The 20487-nt window shown below is 40.7% G+C and overlaps 1 protein-coding gene across 2 annotated transcripts in view; it reads left to right on the plus strand.

Moving 5' to 3' along the window:
• The window catches only part of USP40 (ubiquitin specific peptidase 40), a 3368940-nt gene that overhangs the window by 2637489 nt on the left and 710964 nt on the right, over positions 1–20487 (plus strand). For both annotated transcript variants that reach the window (XM_044075047.1, XM_044075048.1), the window contains one exon: positions 3050–3185. In XM_044075047.1, coding sequence (XP_043930982.1) covers positions 3050–3185 — 136 coding nt within the window. The remainder of the gene's footprint in view (positions 1–3049; positions 3186–20487) is intronic.

The raw sequence follows: 20487 nt of genomic DNA on the forward strand, positions 1-20487 counted from the left end.
ATTTTTTGCAAACACTTTGGTGTCCTCATTTTATTTTAATATTTTCTCTTCTGCTATAGTTTTGTCAGGATTGGTCTTTTCTACTGGTACAATTACTAATATAGATCTTGACTGGTTTCTCAATCAAATTTGGAGCATAAACATGAAGTGCCCTGTCATGTACCACCAGTCCAGTTATCATCTATACTTTCATAAAGGTACTGCAATCTGTTCCTTCCATTTTCTCTTCATGTAGCTAAAACATCTTAGGTTTTCTCTGAATGCTCTGTCTTTTAACATTGCTAATTTTGAAACCGCTTTTTTTATGAAGCCTTACATTCATCCAGTCTTTTCTTTGTTTTACTCTCTGATATCTGCAGTTTTATCAACTTATATAGATAAACAATTAATGCTGCTTCTATTTTTCCATACTTTTTCTTGTGTGACTGTATATTCCTCTAGTGTCCCACTTATTTTATATTATATTTTTCCACAAAATTTCTGGAAGCCATCGTTATGTACTAAAGCTGAAACTTGAACTGAATTTTGTTGAACATCTGCAAGATTCTTCCCTGCCAGAGCTTTTTCTTCAGTGAAAGTGCTAGCCAACTTCGACTTCTCTTTTTCCCCAGTGTTGATGTGACCACAGTGTGGTTATATTTAAGTAAGGGTGGACAAAGCCCTATATATGCATGGAGTTGTACAATGCAGCTAGGAAAACACTTGCACCAAGATTGTACCACCACTGGGGAAAATGGGGAGTTTCAATTGAGCTTTAGCTGAAGACTTTTTTTTTATATGTAATGAGCAGCCACTATTGCAGTCAAGCCCTTTATTTTTTTTTTTAATCAGCATTTATTGATTGTTAGATTGTTTGATTAATTGATCATTCTCTGTGTGGGTCTGGCAATTGTTTAGTTTAGGATACACCTTTCTAGTTTGCACAGGTGTGGGTGGTGCTGACTTGATTGACAATCCAATGGGTCTGTCAGTTTAGTATTGTAGTTCTGTTATGAAGGTTACCCTTTCTGTCCAAAGGGGGAATGAGGCAAAGGATTGTAATTTGGCACATTTTAAAAATATAATTTTATTTCTCTTGAGAATGTAGTAGAACAGCAGATTTTAATTTATTTATTTTTAACACAACATGCAGTTTATGAACAGCAAAAAGTCTGAAACTCTAATGCCTGCCATTGCTGACTCACTGTCAGTGGAAGATAACTACCCTTATCCAGCAAGGGGACTGACCCCCCCCCCCACATATTGTATACACAATTTTAATCACCTTGCAGTCCTATGGTAATGGTGCAGGTGGCAGAAGTCCCCCAGTGGATGTTACTCTGTCTTCCTATTCTGTAATTTCCTGAAGAACAATAGGATCCACATGAACCTGCACTTACTGAACAAAAAGAACAAAAAAGTGTAAAATTATAATATTATGCCTGATGCATTAATGAACAGAAAATACTAACCCCCCCCCCCCAAAAAAAAAAAAAAAATTATGAGAGGTAGGCCAAAAATTAAGCAAAATCAGGGACACTTGAAAGTTTTATATCTGCTCCGGAAAAAGAAAAAAATGAAAAAAATGTCCTTTAAGTGGGTGGTAATCTTACTGCATCTGTCCTCTGCCAACCACTCATTCATAATACCAGGGGTGACGAGTGTTACTGCACATTTTGGTATGTCCTAACATTAGCAATCACCCAAGTTTCTTCTAGTCCCCCATTTTATTTTCATTCTCTACAGTCTTCTAAACCCCAGAGACACTGTCTCTTTCTTGAACTGAACTGATGGCCACAGAATAGAGGCCATCATGTGTGGTTGATAGTTATGGGTACTAATCTGTATAATCTTTCAGATCCCTCAGCCGTCCCCATTGCAGTGATGTGAGACATCTGTACAGTACATGCATCAGAACATTTGGATTAGATTATCAAAGCCTTCTAGGATGCTGTCAGATCTTCAGCTGTTGTCAGTCATGCAGCGAATGATTCCTTCCTCCTCACCTAGGATGGACTAGCAGACCTACAGTTGCAAATGTTTGCCTCTTTAGCAAGCATCCAAGGTTCTCTATCAAACTTAAATCACCCAATGAAATAGTCAGGGCCAAAACCTCTACACCATTAAAGCCCATCTCTTTTCTAGACATGAAGAAAGGACACGTATTTACTGTTAAGTACTCGAGAAAATTTATTGGGGCAGCATACAGTTTTAAAATGGTAGCTGAGGAAGCATGTCAGATCTAGTATTTTACTTTGTTGGTTACAGGCTTTTAGCAACCCTCTTTGGAAGAACAACACTGGTCCATTATGGTCGTCCAGATAAAATTTTTAATTTTTCTTAAGGAAAAAAATGGCAAGTGAGGAACAGATGGCTTGGAATGCTTGTGTATCTCTCCGTTTCCTTGTCGATGGAAAACGAAAATCCTTCTCTTTTTTTTTTTCTTTATAAGTCTTCCCTCATTTTTTTTAAAAATTACCAGTAAGCAACTGTGGACTATTTATTGATTTAGTTAACATTTGTTTACTGGGAAAGTCTGACTTTGAATGAGCAAATTTTCTGTGGATGCCTGGGAAGAAAAGCTGCAGACACATGTCTTTGTAACGTGGGAGGAAACCGAAGCACCCGAAGGAAACCCACATGAATGCAGACTCCGCACAAAAGGCACCCGAGCTGAGAATCAAACTGTAGAACCTCTTGCTATGAGGCGACATTGCAAACTGATGCAACACTGTGCTGTCCAACTACAATGGCTGGTGCACTGATTAAAAAATATTGTGGTTTACCTCTTATAGCATCTTTTCATGTTCTTTTCCTTATGTTAATAGAAAGATTCTTAGCTGTATTACATTATCCATGGGTTAAATGGCACAAATATGGTTTACAGAAAGTATTCAGTATAATATTATATAATATGTTGACTTATAAGATGCATAGGAGACATCATTAAAATGTGGAAGTCAGACTTTTCAGCATATGCTGCTTGATTATTTTTTTCATCCTGGATACAATAGTTTAATGTTATATTGATAAAACAATTAAAAATTAATTAGCTGATTCAACTTTACAGCTTCTGCAGGGTTTCCTTAAGATTCAGATTTGGAAGTACCAGCCTTTCATTGATTGTCTACATCAGGACTACTTCCAGGACTCAAGAAACCATATCACCAGCCAGATGACAGCCCTGAATATCACTCCTGCAGGGGGTAAGTTACTCCACTTTTTAAGACAAAGGCACTGAGAAATTATAATTATAGTTTTAGCAACGTAGGTTACCTTCCAAATGAGTGATCTATGGTCACTGACCTCAGATTACCAGAAGTGCTTAGAACCATGTTGATTACAATATTATTAAACACAATGTGTTGAACACACTGAAATGTGTGGCTAGTTTTCCAGATAAGTTGACATAGTTCCGTTTCATCAGTGTACATGTTTCTTGACACTACCAGTATTTAACTTGTAATGAAATGTTTCTGTAAAAATATCTTGATATTTTTGGCCCTTGTAGTGCATTTTGATACAAGATCTGTAGGTCTGTAAACCGCTGTTCCAGTTTGTTTTACATTTCATCTTTCAGTTTTTCCTGTAACGTATTAACCTGTAGAATGAAGTGCAAGATTCTATTCCTTTGTAGATTCTTTTTTGCTGTGTTTTTGTTCCAGCTCTCACTGACCATCAAGCTTTTCACCTCTATTTGCCTAGTTGACCTGTTTATTTCCATTGAGGGAAGATCACTACAGCTTGTTTGCTTCAGTTCTATTGTAGGCACCCATTTTCGAGGTGGAGTGGTTATACATAAGCTTTAACCCCACTATGAATGACCAGTAGTTTACTGCAGGGTTCAACATGCAGTGGGTCTTAGCAAGGGTGTGTCTGTCTTATCTGTAAGTGATGTAATATTTCAGAAGACTATATACCACCCCTTGAAAGTGCTTCTCTGAGATCTGCAGTTTCCAGTGTAGTCTACTATGGTAAGTATGCCGTGGACAAGTGCACCTGAAAGAGCTGTCAGGTATTATCTCATCACTGCACCCCTTCCTGTCACTACTGTCTATACTTTTCATTGTACCGAGGTGATTTGGATCATAGGGTTTTATTTCACTGTGACAAGGTGTGTTGTTCCTTGTTGGAACTATGCATTATGTTGGCATGGGAAGTGCTTAAGTTCTTTTGGAATGTTAAACTTTTTGTGTTATTACCATTCTCTTCAGCTTCTTTATAGTGACTTTAGCGCTGCTTGGTTAAACTCATCTGCATACTTCTAAAGTGTCCATCAGTATGAGGAGTACTCCTTAGTTTGACTCTCCTTGCTGTTTCTTATTGGAATAGTCTGTCACACATTGAATGTTAAGAGTTTTTTTTTAGCTAATATCCATGTTAAATAATACTGAATCATAGTTATTCACCAGAAGATCTTTTAATATATTTAACAAACTGTGATCTTCCTAGTTGCAGTGTTTAGTAAGCTGTTGACAAGAGTTTCACATATTGCCATTTGTTCCACGTTATGAGAGGTACGATTCCACATCATAGTTGAGAACTATTCAGCAATTACCATGTGATCTTGTGTGTGAGAGGGTCATTGTAACAAGCTGAATGTTTAACTTTAACTGTGCTAATACAGTGAAACAGAGGGAGGTGCTAGTCAGTCATGTAGTACACATTTCTTCTAAAAGGCATTTGTAAAAAGTATATTGAATACTTGAGTAGTTACAGTGTCTGTGTTGTTTACTGAGCATTCTGATGAGCATTCTTGTTACATAGCCTTAAGCCTTTTTTTCTTCTTTCAGAAATTAAGATGCATATTTCTTTTGAAAGTTTTGTTTGAAAGTGCATAAGTATAATTCACGGTGGAAAAAATGATTCAGGTACAGCCATTAGAATGCATTTCACTGCAAGATGATTTTGCAGAAAACTGGAAGCTTGTGGTCCAGAAGTTTGGTTTATTTTGTAACATAAGTGGAGTAGATGAGAAGCCTGAAACAGTGGTGTGTCACATTTTTACCTGTCACTTGGGAAGAAACCTTGAAGATTTTTGCTGTACTTTACATGGAAATGCCTTTGTTGCTGCAGCTGGGACCTTAATGCAGACCAGCTCTTTTCATTCATAGCAAAAGGGTTCCTGTAGCAGAGCAGAAGACAGAATTCTAATTGGGACTTCTTCCTAGTTCTCAGTAAAAATGGACTATGGAGGTCCATTCTGTCATCATCTTCTTTCGGCTGTTCCCGTTAGGGGTCGTCATAGTGGATCATCTGTTTCCATTTCTTTCTGTCCTCTGCATCTTGCTGTGTCACACCAACCACCTGCATGTCCTCTTTCACAACATCCATAAACCTTATCTTAGGCCTTCCTCTTTTCCTGTAACCTGGTAGCTTCATCCTTAGCATCGTTTTCCCAATATACTCAGCATCCCTGCTCAGCACATTTCCAAACCAATGTCATCTTGCCTCTCTGGCTTTATCTCCAAACCTTCCAACCTGGGCTGACCCTCTAATATACTTATTCCTAATCCTGTCCACCCACGCCACACCCAGTGCAAATCTTAACATCTTTAACTCTGCCACATTCAGCTCAAACTCCTGCCTTTTTGTCAATGCCACTGTCTCCAACCCATATAACATAGCTGGTCTCACTACTCTCTTGTAGACCTTCTCTTTCACTCTTACTGGTACTCGTCTGTCACAAATCACTCCTGACACTCTTCTCCACCCATTCCATCCTGCCTGTACTCTCTTCTTCACCTCTCTTCCACACTCACCATTACCCTGAACTATTGATCTCAAGTATTTAAACTCATCCACCTTCCCCACCTCTACTCCTTGCATCCTCACCATTCCTCTATCCTCCCTCTCATTCACACACATATATTCTGTCTTAGTCCTGCTGACCTTTATTCCTCTTCTCTCTAGAGCATATCTCCATCTCTCCAGGGTCTCCTCAATCTGCTCCCTACTCTAACTACAGATCACAATGTCATCTGCAGACATCATAGTCCACGGGGACTCCTGTCTGATCTCGTCTGTCAACCTGTCCATCACCATTGCAAATAAGAAAGGGCTCAGAGCTGATCCTTGATGTAATCCCACCTCCACCTTAAACGCATCCGTCACTCCCACCGTAGACCTCACCACTGTCACACTACCTTTGTACATATCCTGTACCACTCTTACATATTTGTCTGATACTCCTGACTTCCTCATACAATACCACAACTCCTCTCTAGGCACCCTGTCATATGCTTTCTCTAAGTCTACTTCTCCATCAACACTCTCAGAGCAAACATCGCATCTGTAGTGCTCTTTCCCGGCATGAAACCATACTGCTGATCACTAATTATCACATCCCTTCTTAACCTAGCTTCCACTACTCATTCCCATAACTTCATGCTGTGACTGATCAATTTAATCCCTCTGTAGTTACTACAGCTGTGCACATCACCCTTATTCTTAAAAATCGGTACCAAAAAACGTTTTCTCCATTCCTCAGGCATCCTCTCACTTTCCAAGATTTCATTAAACAATCTGGTTAAAAACTCCACTGCCATTTCCCCTAAACACCTCCATGCTTCCACAGGTATGTCATCTGGACCAACAGCCTTTCCATTTTTCATCCTCTTCATAGCTATCTTTACTTCCTCCTTGCTAATCCATTGTACTTCATGATTCACTATCCCCACATCATCCAACCTTCTCTCCCTCTCATTCTCTTCATTCATCAACTCCTCAAAGTACTCTTTCCATCTCCTCAACACACTCTCCTCACTTGTGAGTATGTTTCCCTCATTATCCTTTATCACCTTTACTTGCTGCACATCTTTCCTAGCTCGGTCCCTCTGTCTAGCCAATCGGTACAGGTCCTTTTCTCCCTCCATAGTGTCCAACCTTTCATACAACTCTTCATATGCTTTGTCCTTAGCCTTCACCACCTTTCTCTTTGCCATGCATCTCATCTCCTTATACTCCTGTCTACTTTCTTCATGTCTCTGACAATCCCACTTCTTCTTTGCCAGCCTCTTTCTCTGTATACTCTCCTGTACTTCCTCATTCCACCACCATGTCTCCTTGTCGACCTTCCTCTGTCCAGATGTCATACCAAGCACCTTTCTGTCTCCCTTACTAGCTCTGCTGTAGTTACCCAGCTATTTGGTAACTCTTCACTGCCACCCAGTGCCTGTCTTAACTCATCCCTAAACTCCACCTCACAATTACCCCTTTTCAATTTCCACCATTTGATCCACCATTTGATCCTTGGTGCTGCCCTCACACTCCTCCTCCTCTTCTTGATCACCAGCGTCATCCTACAAACCACCATCCTATGCTGCCTAACTACACTTTCCCCGGTCACCACTTTACAGTCTCCAATCTCCTTCAAACTGGCCCTCCTGCATAAGATATAATCCACCTGTATGCATCTTCCTCCACTCTTGTATGTCACCCTGTGCTCCTCCCTCTTGTTAAAATACGTATTCACCACAGCCGTGTCCACCCTTTTTGCAAAATCCACTACCATCTGACCTTCTGCATTCCTTTGTTTAACACCATACCTACCCATCACTTCCTAATCCTCTCTGTTCCCTTCACCAACATGCCCATTTAAATCTGCTCCAATCACCACTCTCTCACCCTTGGGTACAATCATCACCACTTCATCCAACTCGCTCCAAAATTTTTCTTTCTCATCCATTGCACACCCAACTTGTGGAGCATATGCACTAACAACATTCATCATTACACCATCAGTTTCACAAACATCACTCTATCTGACACTCTTTTCACCTCCAAAACACTCTTAGCATACTGTTCCTTCAGGATAACTCCTACGCCATTTCTCATTCCATCCACACCATGATAAAACAATTTAAACCCACCTCCGATACACCTAGACTTACTCCCCTTCCATCTGGTCTCTTGCACACACAATATACCAACCTTCCTTCTGTCTGTCATATCGGCTATCTCTCTCCCTATACCAGTCATACTGCCAGCATTCAAAGTTCCGACCTTCACTACCACAGTCCTATCCTTTCTCCTCTCTTCTTGCCTTTAGCCATGCCTTCCGCCTCTTCTCCTCCTTCAGCCAACAGTAGCCCAATTTCCGCCAGCACCCTGTTGGCTAACAGTACTGGTGGCAGTCGTTGTTAACCCAGGCCTCGACCGATCCGGTATGTAAATATTTACTGGTGTCCGCATGAAATATTTGGAGAAGTTTTACGCCGGATTCCCTTCCTGAAGCAACCCTCCCCATTTATCCAGGCTTGGGGCCGGCACAAAGAAATGCACTGGGGATGCACCTGTCTACCAGGCTCTGGTGTCAAGGGTTGCCACCCCCCATTGCTGGGGCAGTAAAAAACTAAAGATGATGCCTGCCAATGCACCCTTTATTCCACTGACTTGCTTATGCCTAGGTAGGAGAACTTTGGCCACAGCAGTAGAGGAGGGTAGAGCCTTTGAAGACTGGTCAACCACAGTCTGCCTGCAGGGCAAAGTATCCCAAGAAGTGAGGACAGCAATAATGCTAAATTTATGGTACATTCCTAGCACAACTATACTTTGCCCAAGGTTCAAAGTAGGAATATAGTGTTTCCAGTTTGCCTCTTTGCAATTTGGACTCTATTTTCACAGGGTATTTATGAGATGTTTAGTACCAGTCTTCACCTTTCTCAGATTGAAGAGCATGACATCTACCAGTACCTAGATAGTTGCCTTGTGGAGGCACTTTCACAGTAAGAGCTGATGTGGGCACTGAACTGTATTACCACCAAATACCTAAACAACCTGGACATTTTTTGCCCATACACACAGGGAAGGCTTTTTTGTAATGGGGGCCTGTGTTGGACACCAACACAGGCAGTTTGTCTATCCTACCAGCAAGTATCACCTAATGCATTCCTTCTTCATGTAAGCAGCATAGAAGACCTTTGTGACAGCAAGGTCTATCTTAAAAGCATCTATTTGCATGTCAGTCTCTGTACTGTTACTCTCTTTAGCCAGGCAGGACATGAGAAAGATCCACAATGGTACCTGAGCTACCTATGGCAGCAGTGTCTTCCTCCACTAGAGAGAATCTAGCCAGTAGCATCTTCATTTCAATTGATGTTTAGATGATAAGTAGTGAGGGTAGAAGCCTTTAGTGACCTGTAATGTGTAGTCCTCCAAGTTCTCAAGTCTTTTGAACATCTTTATTAAATCATTACATTTTAAACTGTAACATGGGTTTACATACATTAATAGAAAGAAAGGCAAACCATAATAACATTTTCCATTGTAATTGTCATGACGTATGCATATGTTTTCCTTTTAACGGTTCTCATTCACTCTAACATTACATTGATTGCTTAGTTCCTATCTTCCCTTAAAATTCAATCCTCCTCCTTAACGTTGTTCTGCATATGTTGTTCCCCTAATTTCCATTTATTTCTATGACATTTTCTCCTTCCCTTTTCTAAAGATACCAGATCCAGTCACACCCATCAATCTGCGGACACTGAAAACAGGAACAATCAGCTAAAAATCTGGACATATAATTAGCATAAAATTTTAGTAGTAAGAAATATAGACTTTACAGTATCACAAGAGAAGAAAGGCTGGACAAAACAAGATTGAGTTAATATGCTGAGATCTTAGGCTGCTGTGGTGGGGTAAGGTGTAAAAGTGTATTAAGTATACTAAATGTAGATTTAAGATTCTTTCTATTAGTTTTACAAAGGTGATTGCCTATATTAATGGCCTTGGCTTAAGCTATAAACAAGTGTTTTGTAAAAATAAGGCAAAATGATGAAAGCTATGAAAATGTTGAGTTCCTTGTATCTACAAAGATATTAGCTTTTTTTTCCATTAGCAAATGTTTTCACTGAGAGTCAAGATGTCTAACTGAAGGCAGTAATATATTCTGCTCTTAATGAAATTTACAAAGATTCATCAAGCATATGAAGAGATATTAGCTATTATCTTATTGCTGACTACATTTACATGGAGAAAAGCTGTCTATACATGCAAGCAGTTGATCTTGAGACTTCTGAGCATTCTTTGATGAGGGAAATGTGAAAAAGGTGCAATGGCAAGCAGTTCATGAAAAATAAAGTTAGAAATTAAGGGAAGTGAATGAGTGTGCAACATGAATACTTTAATGCATTTAATAAAACAGTGTTTAGTTCAGTTTTATTTAAAGGTAACTAGTGCTTTTTCCCTAGGGCTAAATGTTAATGTTTTCTGAAAGTGTGCATGCTGTTTTTCATATCTGGGAGGGGAATAGAGATAAGAAAGAACAGACGCCAGGGCATTAGTAACGTTAATCTTAGGTTAGGTAATGCCTGTGGGTGCGGCTATCAATTTTGGGCAATTTTTTTCCCTTTCTAAAGGGCTAAAATTACTTTTTTGAAGCTATACATAGTTGTGTGCTTGTCATAATTTAACAGGAGATGGGTATTCTAAAAATATATTTTTTTTTTGTGTGAGGGTTTCCGTAAAAAGTTTTGTAAACATGTCATAGGTTAAAATGGAGATGAGAAGAAGCAACTGTATAAAAGATCAGTCTGCTAAGCAGTGTATGCATATAAGACAAAAGTTGGAAATACACACAAGAAAACTGTCATGTACATTTGGCAAGAACAATTATTATCATAATGGCTGTACTATCAATTTTATGTTGGAACATAAATGACCTGACAGGCAAAAGGAAAGTGTGTTGAATTATTCTAAGAAATTCAGAGTGCAAATAGCAATTCTGCAGGAAATGCATTTGGAAAGACATGAGCATGTGTATTTGACAAAGAAAGTTTTTTGGATGGATATTCTGCAGAACGTTAGTGATTAGATTAATGGAGGAGTAGTAATACTGATTGCTAGAGGGGCTCTGATAGTGATCGAAGAAAAAAAAGACAGTAATAGCAGGTTTGTGGTAATAATGGTCTGTTGGCAAGGGATGAATATTGCACCGGCATGTATATATATTCCTCCCAAAACTGCTTTCATGGAATTTAAGTAGATTTAGGAGAAATAATCAGCTTTTCAACAGGGAATATTACTTATAAGTGGAGACTGGAACATTTATTCCAATAGTGAGGCTGTATCAGGGGACCTAGAAGGGAAATATAGCAAAAGAGGGTAGATTTCTGAAGAAAGTCATGAAAATATTTTGTATGGAAGACATGAATTCAGTAGTAGGAACTCAGATAGAATTTACATATTATTCCCCAAGGTACAATAACTCAGCCTAGCTAGAAATTATATTTCACAGGAACATGTGCATTTGATGGAAAGCCTTGACACCTGTCCAGTAACCGTTTCAGATCATACAAGAATAAAAACTTGGATAAAAAATGCAGAGTAGTGAATTAAAATTGAGACACTGGCATTTTTCCAACTACCTGTTAAAAAGAAAGGAAATTGTTGAAATTCTGTGATCTGAGATAATCAAAGGCATTAGGAAAAAAGACTAATTTAACGAGTGGGTAGTGGAAAGTATTTGAGAATTATTAGAAAAGATAGAAATTTTTTCAGAAGTGATTTTTAGTGAGTGGGATAAATGAAAATGGGGTCTAAACATAGCATAGAAGTTAGAGAGATGTGGTTAACAAGTAAAAGGAATTATGTAGAAAGGTTGAGAAAGATTAAAGTATTGCTGAGTAAAGGGAATCTCAGAAGAAAAAGAGCAACTGCAGAGTGTTAAAGATAAAATAGAGTGTTTGGATAATATGCATGAGTTTAGATAGATTGCTGTTAAGCAGCTTTTTTCTATAATTCCAGGGAACAGAACCTTTTAGCTCAATGACTTGGGTAACAGATAAAAAGGTCATTGCTAAAATTAGGGAGTCTATACAAAATAAATACATAAATAACCAGAGATTCTGTAGTGCTATTAGATATATTTCAAATATTTTATGAACATTTGTGCAGAGGAATGTGCAAATCAAGAATGAGCACAAATGGAAATATTTATGGCAAACTCAATTATATCAAGGTTAGATGTAGATGAGACAACAAATAATAGTTAACGTAGGAGAAGATGAGATAAAAATATGTAATCAATCTGCCGGAAAGTCTCCAGGAAGAGATGATATTCCTGTGGATTTTTGGAAGTTAGAGACAAAAGTGATTAAGATATGGAAGGGTTTATTTAACAGTATTTTAGGAGGAGGGGAAGGGTTTATTTAACAGTATTTTAGAAGGAGGGGAAGCACCAACATCTTAAAAGAAAGCTGTGTTGGATTATCCAAAGACGGTAAGGACCCAATAAGACCCAGCTTTATATAGATCCATTTCAAATTTAAACCATAATTATAAAGTATTTATGTCTATAGTAGCTTCAAAATGGTAATTGTGTTGCCAAAATTGATAGATATGGATCAGTGTGATTTTGTGGATGAGGAGGTAAACCTTTGACAATATTAACAGAACACTGATGATCCGGAAATCAGAATGTAAGAAAACACCGCTGTTTTCTGTGAGTCTTGATGCAGAGAAAGCTTTTGACAGAGTAAGCTGAGATTTTTGTGAGTAGGGCAATTGAACCATTTGCATTCGTTGATACAACTATAAGGTTAATTAGAAGGATGTATGAAGGATCAGAAACAAAAATTGAAGTGGTAGGGTTCCTCTTAATAAGTTTTGTTTGAACAAAGGAACCAAGCAGGGGTGTCCCTTTCCCTTTATTTGCTTTATATTTAGAACTATTGTCAGAGAAAATAAGGGACTCAGAAATAATTCAAGGGTATAATTTGTATAGTAATCAAGTAAAGTTGGCTTTATTTGCAGATATTATTTCATACCTGATACATCCAGAAAAGGACATCTCAGTATTGTGAAAAATTTGAGAAAGTCTCAAGTCTTTTCAAGTTATAAAGTTAATGAAGACGAAACAAAGGCTATAGCCAAAAATTATGTACCCACAAACATACCCATGTTCATAGGTAGGTACTAGGCTATTGGCCTTGGGGGCCTATATAAGCCTAGCCAGAAGGTTCCACCTGTGTCCAGAGGTCTCTTATCACACTTTCAGTGTTTAGTGAGCTACCACCTATGTGATAGTTCATGGGTACCAAGTTTTTCTCATAGGAGATGACAGTGCACTTCTTGGCATTGAGCTTGAGGCTATGACTTTGACACCAAGCATCTGTCTCTGTGAGGCCTTTTTGTAGAATGTCTACATCAGTAGGTGATTCTGTTATGGCTCCCAGTTTGCAGTCATCTGCAAACTTTGTTAGCCAAAGACCTTCTGTGTTGGCCTGCACTTCAGAGAAGTAGACGTCGAACAGGAGAGGACCCAGGACCGACCCTGTGGTACTCCACTCGTCACTGGTCTGAAGTCGGACTTGGAGTCTGCTACTTGTACTGTGGGTTCTGTCAGTGAGCCAGTTGGCCACCCATCTTGTGACATAGGGATTTATGCCCAGTTTAGTGAGTTTATCTATAATTCCAGAGTGGGGGCTGGCATTGAAAGTCTTGTCGAGGTCAGTATGGGCTGTGTTTATGGGGGCACAATAATATGAAGTATTTAGGAGCTGAAATTAAAAAAAGACTTCTGTTATGACAGCTAAGAATATGTGGGAAGAGATTAAACAAAAGACATTTTCTCGACATAAGTACATTTTTAATACTGGAAGCTCTTGTTTATGAATATAGATATGGATAGTAAGGTACAGGCAGTCTGTTTATTTTTATATACTGTTCAGGCATGCTGTTATTAATCAAAGAAGATGTTGTGGCCAATAATTAATAAAGATTTGAAGAAATGTGTCTGAATGTGTGAGTTAAGTAGGATAAGTTGATCCTTCCAATAGAACAAGGTGGTTTACGATTACCTGATTTGAACGGATTGTTTAACCACACAGATATGCTCATATATACAACACAAGCAGAAGATTATAGTTCAGAGTGGAATGGAGGAGGAGGATGATGATAATGAAGTAAGGGGAAGTTCAAAAAATAGGAAGAGAGTGGAAGCTTGGAATGTAGATCCTTAAGAAGAATAAATATCATGCAGAATATTATATGTGGAAATTATTCTAAGCACCAAGCCAACACAAGATCGCAGATATACCCCAGGGATTACCTCAGTGTCACTGCTCAACAGAGGCACAGCAAAATAATGGGTATAGTTCCCCATACTAAAGGGGTGGCTTAAGCCACAAAACTATGGGCTAGGCTTGTAAATGCCCTCGGGCAGATAGCCTAGTATGAACCTATGAACCTATGAACCTAAGACTGGAGAAAGGAGATTTTTGACAATAGGGATGGCTGCAAGTAGGAGTGCAAATATTAGGGAAGAGAGGGCTAGAATTCAGTGGAGAAAACTGGCAAAGTAACAAAGGTATCGGGAGCAAATAACTAGAAATGGAAAGGTAATAGAGTGGTTTGAGGTCAGGAAGAGGTTTGGACTGCAGGCTAGAGACTACATTTCCTACCAGGGATTGATATCCTACTGTAGGCAAAGAGAAAAGGATAGGGGAATTCATAGTGAAAGACCTGCTCTGGTAGAGTTTTTCGTTGAATCTAGAACAGAAGGTGCTGTTTAAAAAAAGGATAATTAGTAGAACATGTAAAATATTGCACAGTAACTATAAGAACCAGTCAGAGGAGGTTAGAAAAGATTGGGAAGAGAAAAACAGTTTACAAGGAATAATTGGCGGACATTTGTATGGCTCCCAAGTATGCAACAAAGTCCAGAAGATTTACAAATTTTGGTTGGAAGTATTTATATAGGTATCTTTATACCCCAAGCAGACTTGAAATAATTTTTCCTTTTTTCTTCCTCCGGTAGATAGCAAATGTTTGAGGTCTGATGAGGAATAAAGAGGTAACTAGAACGTAGTTTTGGGAGTGTAGTGAGTTGGCAGACTTTTAAAATTCCATGCAAGTATTGGGTGAGCAAATTGCTGTAACTACAGAAATTATTATTTTGAGCTGTGACAAATTATCACAATTTCCTAGACATAACAAGGAATTAATTTTGTTGGCTGCGAAAAAGCTGTTAGTAGAAAATGGAAATCAAAGTCTAAACTAACTTTATTTGAAGTACTGAACATTATAAAAGAGAAATACAAGAGGCATCTTTAGAAAAGGGAAGGAACAAATTACATAGAAATAAATGGAAATTGTGGGAGCAGTACATGTGGAGTAATGTTCAGGTGGAGGAAGAGTAAGGCTTAAGGGAAGGCAGGAATTGAGCAAATTATGTAATGTTGGACTGATAGTTATAAAGAAAGAAAATTTATGCATTTAAAAGGGAAAATAATATGGTTTCATTTCTTTTCTATTAATGTATGTTTGCCTGTTTTAAGTGATAATTTAATAAAAGTAAAAAAAATTTGCTTAACAATCTTGATAAACTTGTGTGTATGATCCGGATACTCCCATATGTTACCTTTGATACTCTGTAGTTGCTGCTGTTCTCGTTCTGCAGTCCTTTAACCTTTGTCAACCCATCCAAATGATTCATATTCCTTAATTTCCATATCTTTTCTCTCTTTTTCTAACTCCATTTTCATTTTGTCACACTTACTAGCTATCCATTCAATAGTGATTTTTGTCTTCCCTAGCAAATCTCAAATCACATTCCCTACCCACAAGTTAGTCCTCTCTTTTTAAGAGATAATTATCATCTTTAGCTTAGTTTTTATTGGTGATTGATTTCTTATATTTTTTGGATGGGTGTCAAAATTTTCAATTAAATATATGTTCCTTTGAAATATTTCTATCCAGTTTAACCCATTTATTGTACCTTGGGATATAATATGCAACTTCTTCATTTGGTTCTATCTTGAGTTCACATCCTCCATACCAAAGATTTTCAAATATGTCTTCAGAAATCTCCTCTCTTTTGAAAATATTTCCCTTCTAGGTCCCCTGATGCATCATAACTTTGCAAAACAATTTCAAGTCCGCACTCATAAATAATATTCCTTGCTGAATGCTGATTACTTCTCCCAAAAATTCTCTTCCACTCCATAATAGTAGATCTGATGTTGTTAATCTTCGTTCATTCCTTACTGATGGGTTATTGTTTCCATCCTCGGAACCTAGCCGGCCAAATATCAAGCATGCATCAGCCAAAAACTCTCAAGCCAAGGTCCTACCAAGAATGTTCTGCTCCCTGTTACCTCAGATCTCGTTTGCCGCATTGCTGTACAGCCATGTCAAGCCACTCTCATCAGCTAAGTGTCTAATTTTTTGTATAGAGTTTCTACTTTAAAGTTTTTCAAACAGTTTCTGGTAATATTCTCCTACCCTATCATATCCTTAAGACTCTCTCCCTTTAGTCTGTTTTTCTTTATTACCCTTTTCTTACCTTTGAGGTAATCCTTCATTAGCATCGTTGGTAATCCTTCTTCCTGCTCTCTTCTTACCCTTTTGGGTAGCCTTTCCTTTTGGTACTGTTTCTTCTTCTCCACATCATATTGTCGGATAAGAAAAGCAGTGTTTGGTTTATGCAGTGTAAGGATTGTGGCCGTAAGTTACCACTTTCCAGTGGCCATGACTTGTGTCTATTGTTTGAATATCTCCCACCTTACTGTGGATCCCTGTGTGGGATTTGTAGAAATTTTTCGTCCAGGACTCTTAACGAGAGAAAGAACAAATGAATCTTGAAAGGTCTTCTCAAATCTCCATTCTGTGAGGCTATTTCTGTGTCTGAGGGCTCACCCCTCCTCCTGCTAAACCCCGAAAGAGGCATTCTTCCTCTTTCTCATTGAAATCGCTCACTTCATCTCCCACTGATCTTGTCAAATCTCCTTTCTGTGAGGCTATTTCTGGGTCAGAGGGCTCACCCCCTCCTGTTAAACCCCGAAAGAGGCGTTCTTCCTTTTCCTCATCACTTCATCTCCCTCTGGAGATAGTAGGGAGTCGACTCATAAGACGGTGAAATTGACTACTACTATGGCGCTGCTACCTGTGACCCTGTCGGCTCCAGGGTTGGCACCACCCCAGATGATTCTTGCTCCAGCCATGTCCTTCTTATCGACACTGGCACTGGAGTTCCCATGTAGACAATTACGGCTCCGACAGTTCCGTTGCAGCCCTTACCAGCACTGTCCATGCAGGTACAGTCCTCTTCGGCCCCGAGTATGATGTTACTGTCCTCCATGGTGCAGACACTTTCGGCACCGACATGTTCTTCAGTGCAGTCCCTTTTGGCACTGTCATTGTTACTGGTGCAGACACTTTTCTTGACGGCACTGTACCCATCGGTGCAGATGCTTGCTTTTACAGTACAGGCACCTTCAACTTCTATGGCGCTGACGTCGGCGCAGACTACTTCCACACCGCTTTCTTTGGTGCAGATGTCCTCAGTTCCAGGCTCTGCACATCTCGAATGAGCAAGGACCAAGTACTCTCCTTCCTTGGATCCATTCGTTGGTAGCCAATATAGTCCTTTTCTAGAAAGGCCAGAATCGCCCTCAGGTTTCTCTATGAGGTTGACCAGGAGCCTCTCTGAGCAAGATGTGTTGCGGCTTGTTGATCAATTGCTTGTGGCCAGAGGTCTCTCTCAGCCATCGAAATCCACGTTCCCTCCTTCAGGCGAACTCATATCTACTCGAACTCCAACGTACACTCCTCCTTCGACTTCCCCCTAAGTATTGAAGCCCAGTTCGTCCGACTCCAATAGTGGATTTCATTTTGGAACTGGACTCGTCCTTGTGGCCCTCGGTGCACTGGGCATTGAGCTCTTCTCAGGCCAGTGGCTGTGCTGTGGGGGAGGGCATTCTTGGTTCCACATTGATTTTTTTCTATGGCATCCTCCAGGAATCCTCCCTCCCTCTCTCACGCTTCACAGTCCTCTTGAGACTCCTGGTCTGGGAATCGGCTCATCGGGGTGGGATGTGACCCCAGTTCCGAGGTTGTCATGCTCTATTCCAGGCACCCATCCCTCCTTCGGCAGGCCGGCCTTCTAGGCCATGGAGAGGGCGCTTGCCTCTGCTGGCAAACCCCACATGTCTGAGTCCTCTCCCCCTCTGTGCCACAGCTCTCACAAGCCACAACCATGGGGCACTGGGTACAAGGGCTCAGGTTTCTCCTCCTCAGGAGACCCTCTCTTTGCAGTCTTCCCCAGAACCTCCCACTGAGGAAGTACCCCACAAAGCATCGTGAAGAGGAAGCACATGAACTCCACTGAGGAGTTGTTGACTGAAGATACGGACTTTGATGATAGGGAAGGGTCCGCACGATCACCCGCCGATGAGGTGTCCTTTGGTGACATCCTCGAGATCCTTAGACAGAGGGGTGACTGGAAGTCCTCTAATCCTTCCTTTGAGGAATCCGTATTCCTGCAGGCCTTTTGTGCCCAGCTCCATACCTACTATGTTACCCCACCAGCTGATGAGCTCATCCAACTCATCGTCCAGCGTGTATGGAAGGCTCTTGACACCCTGGAAGCGATACCATGGAGGCCTGATAAAATCTCATCTCCCCTAGCTGAACATCCCCATTGGTCACATGATCTTCCAGTAGATGCCATGGTGGGGGCGGCTGCAACTAAGAAGCATTTGGCAGAAAATAGCCAAACTGTCCATCCGTTCAACAAAAGGTCCCGGGCGATAGACAGACTAGGGAAGCATGTATTTGCTTCATTGAACTTTGCTGTAAGGTCTTTGAACTATTTGGCACACTTTACCAGGCTTCAGAGGGATCTTATCAACCGACTCTCTGAAACCTTGGCAGGAGCTATTTCTGACGAGGTCAGTGACAATGTGGCTTCTCAGATAGCCACCCTAGAGTCCATTTCCAATTCTTCCATATGTCTTATTTCTCACGCAACGGAAGGAGCGACTAGAGCGGCAGGCATGGGTATAGTCACCAGATGACATGCCTGGATGCGCCTTTGCAACTTTGCGGACTGCTTTAAGGCTTCCTTCATGAACACCCCCATCGAGGCCGCTTCTTTGTTTGGCCCTAAAGTGAAAGATACACTGGCGAGGTGCGAACAAGATGGCAAGACCCTATCTGCCGTTGGTGTCAGACACTCCACTCCTCAACAATTCTACTCCAGAAATCAGATGAGTGGGAAGATGTGGTACAGGAAATCACAGGGCTCTTTCCATGACATACGTGTTGAGTTCTCCCCTAGAGGCAGAGGGGGGAAACTCCAATGGAAGACGCCCTTTTTGGGGCAGAGGATGTCCGCAAAACTGGGGTTCCAGAGATTCTTTCTCTGGCCAACCCTTTCAGCGCTCATGAAGTGTTGCCCTACCGCTCACCTCCTGAAGCGGTTGGGGGTCATTTTTCCTTGTACCCCGCTGCCTTGTGAAATATAACCATCGACTCTTGGGTACAACAGATAATATCCAGAGGCTATTGCATCCCCTTCCATCTTTGTCCAATCTTATCCAGAGTATTACCCGACGTTCCACCCAGTTAAAGGGAAGCAGCACACAAAATCCAAAAGCTGCTACAAAAAAGTTATCCAGACGGTCCCCCCAGACCAGAAAGGATCCAGTTTTTACTCAAGGTTCTTTTTAGTGCCAAAAAAGACAGGGAACTGGAGACCAATTCTGGATCTCAGCATACTGAACAAATTTCTAAAAACAGAGAAATTCTGGATGGTCACGGTTCAGTCTATCCTTCCTCTCCTGGAAGAAGATAATTGGATCTGCTCTGTAGATCTTCAGGATGCGTATTATCACATAAAAATGGACAAACGTTCAAGAAGATACCTCCGCTTCTGCATAGGAGCCAGTCACTACCAATTTCGAGCTCTGCCCTTCGGTCTTTCTGCAGCCCCCAGAGTGTTTACCAAATGCATGGCAGTGGTTATCGCTCACTTCCAACTTCAAGGATTCCAGGCATTTCCATATCTAGATGACTAGCTCCTCACCGCCCCCACCAGGCATCTACTGGAAGAAGCCCTGCACTACACTCTGCTCACAGCACAATGCCTGGGAATCACTGTAAACTGGGAGAAGTCCAACACGACCCCAGCTCAGTCTTTGGAATTCATAGGGGTACTGTTGGACATGAGAAATTGCACAGCATCTCTTCCAGACCACAGGCTTCAAAGAATAAGGCAACAGGTTCAACCGCTGCTCTGTCACCAAAAATCTTCCACTCGATTTATACTCCAACTCTTGGGGTCAGTGGCAGCCTCTATAACCATTGTTCCTCTAGCCAGATTCCACATGAGGCTCCTTCAGTGGTTACTTCTCACTCAGTGGTACCCTCTACAACATCCTTTGTCTTTTCAGATAAGTGTAACTCAGAGATGCAAGCAAGATTTACTCTGGTGGACGTCTCGGAATCCCCAACAATGGTCTCGCCCCTTCAGCCCCCATCAACCGAAAGTCACAGTAACCATGGACGCCTCCCTGATGGGGTGGGGGGGCTATGTCAGGGAAGCTCAGTCCAAGGCACCTGGTCGAAGTCAGAGGTCCTTTTGAATATCAATGTCCTGGAACTGAGAGCGGTGCTGCTAGCACTGCAAGCATTTCATTCCATCCTTCCATCAGGAACTATTGCGATCCAATCAGACAACATGTCAGTGGTCTGATACATCAACAAGCAAGGAGGCACCAGATC

The sequence above is a fragment of the Protopterus annectens genome, chromosome 6.part0, assembly GCF_019279795.1.
Source record: "Protopterus annectens isolate FY-2018-M chromosome 6.part0, PAN1.0, whole genome shotgun sequence".
Lineage (NCBI taxonomy): Eukaryota > Metazoa > Chordata > Ceratodontiformes > Protopteridae > Protopterus > Protopterus annectens.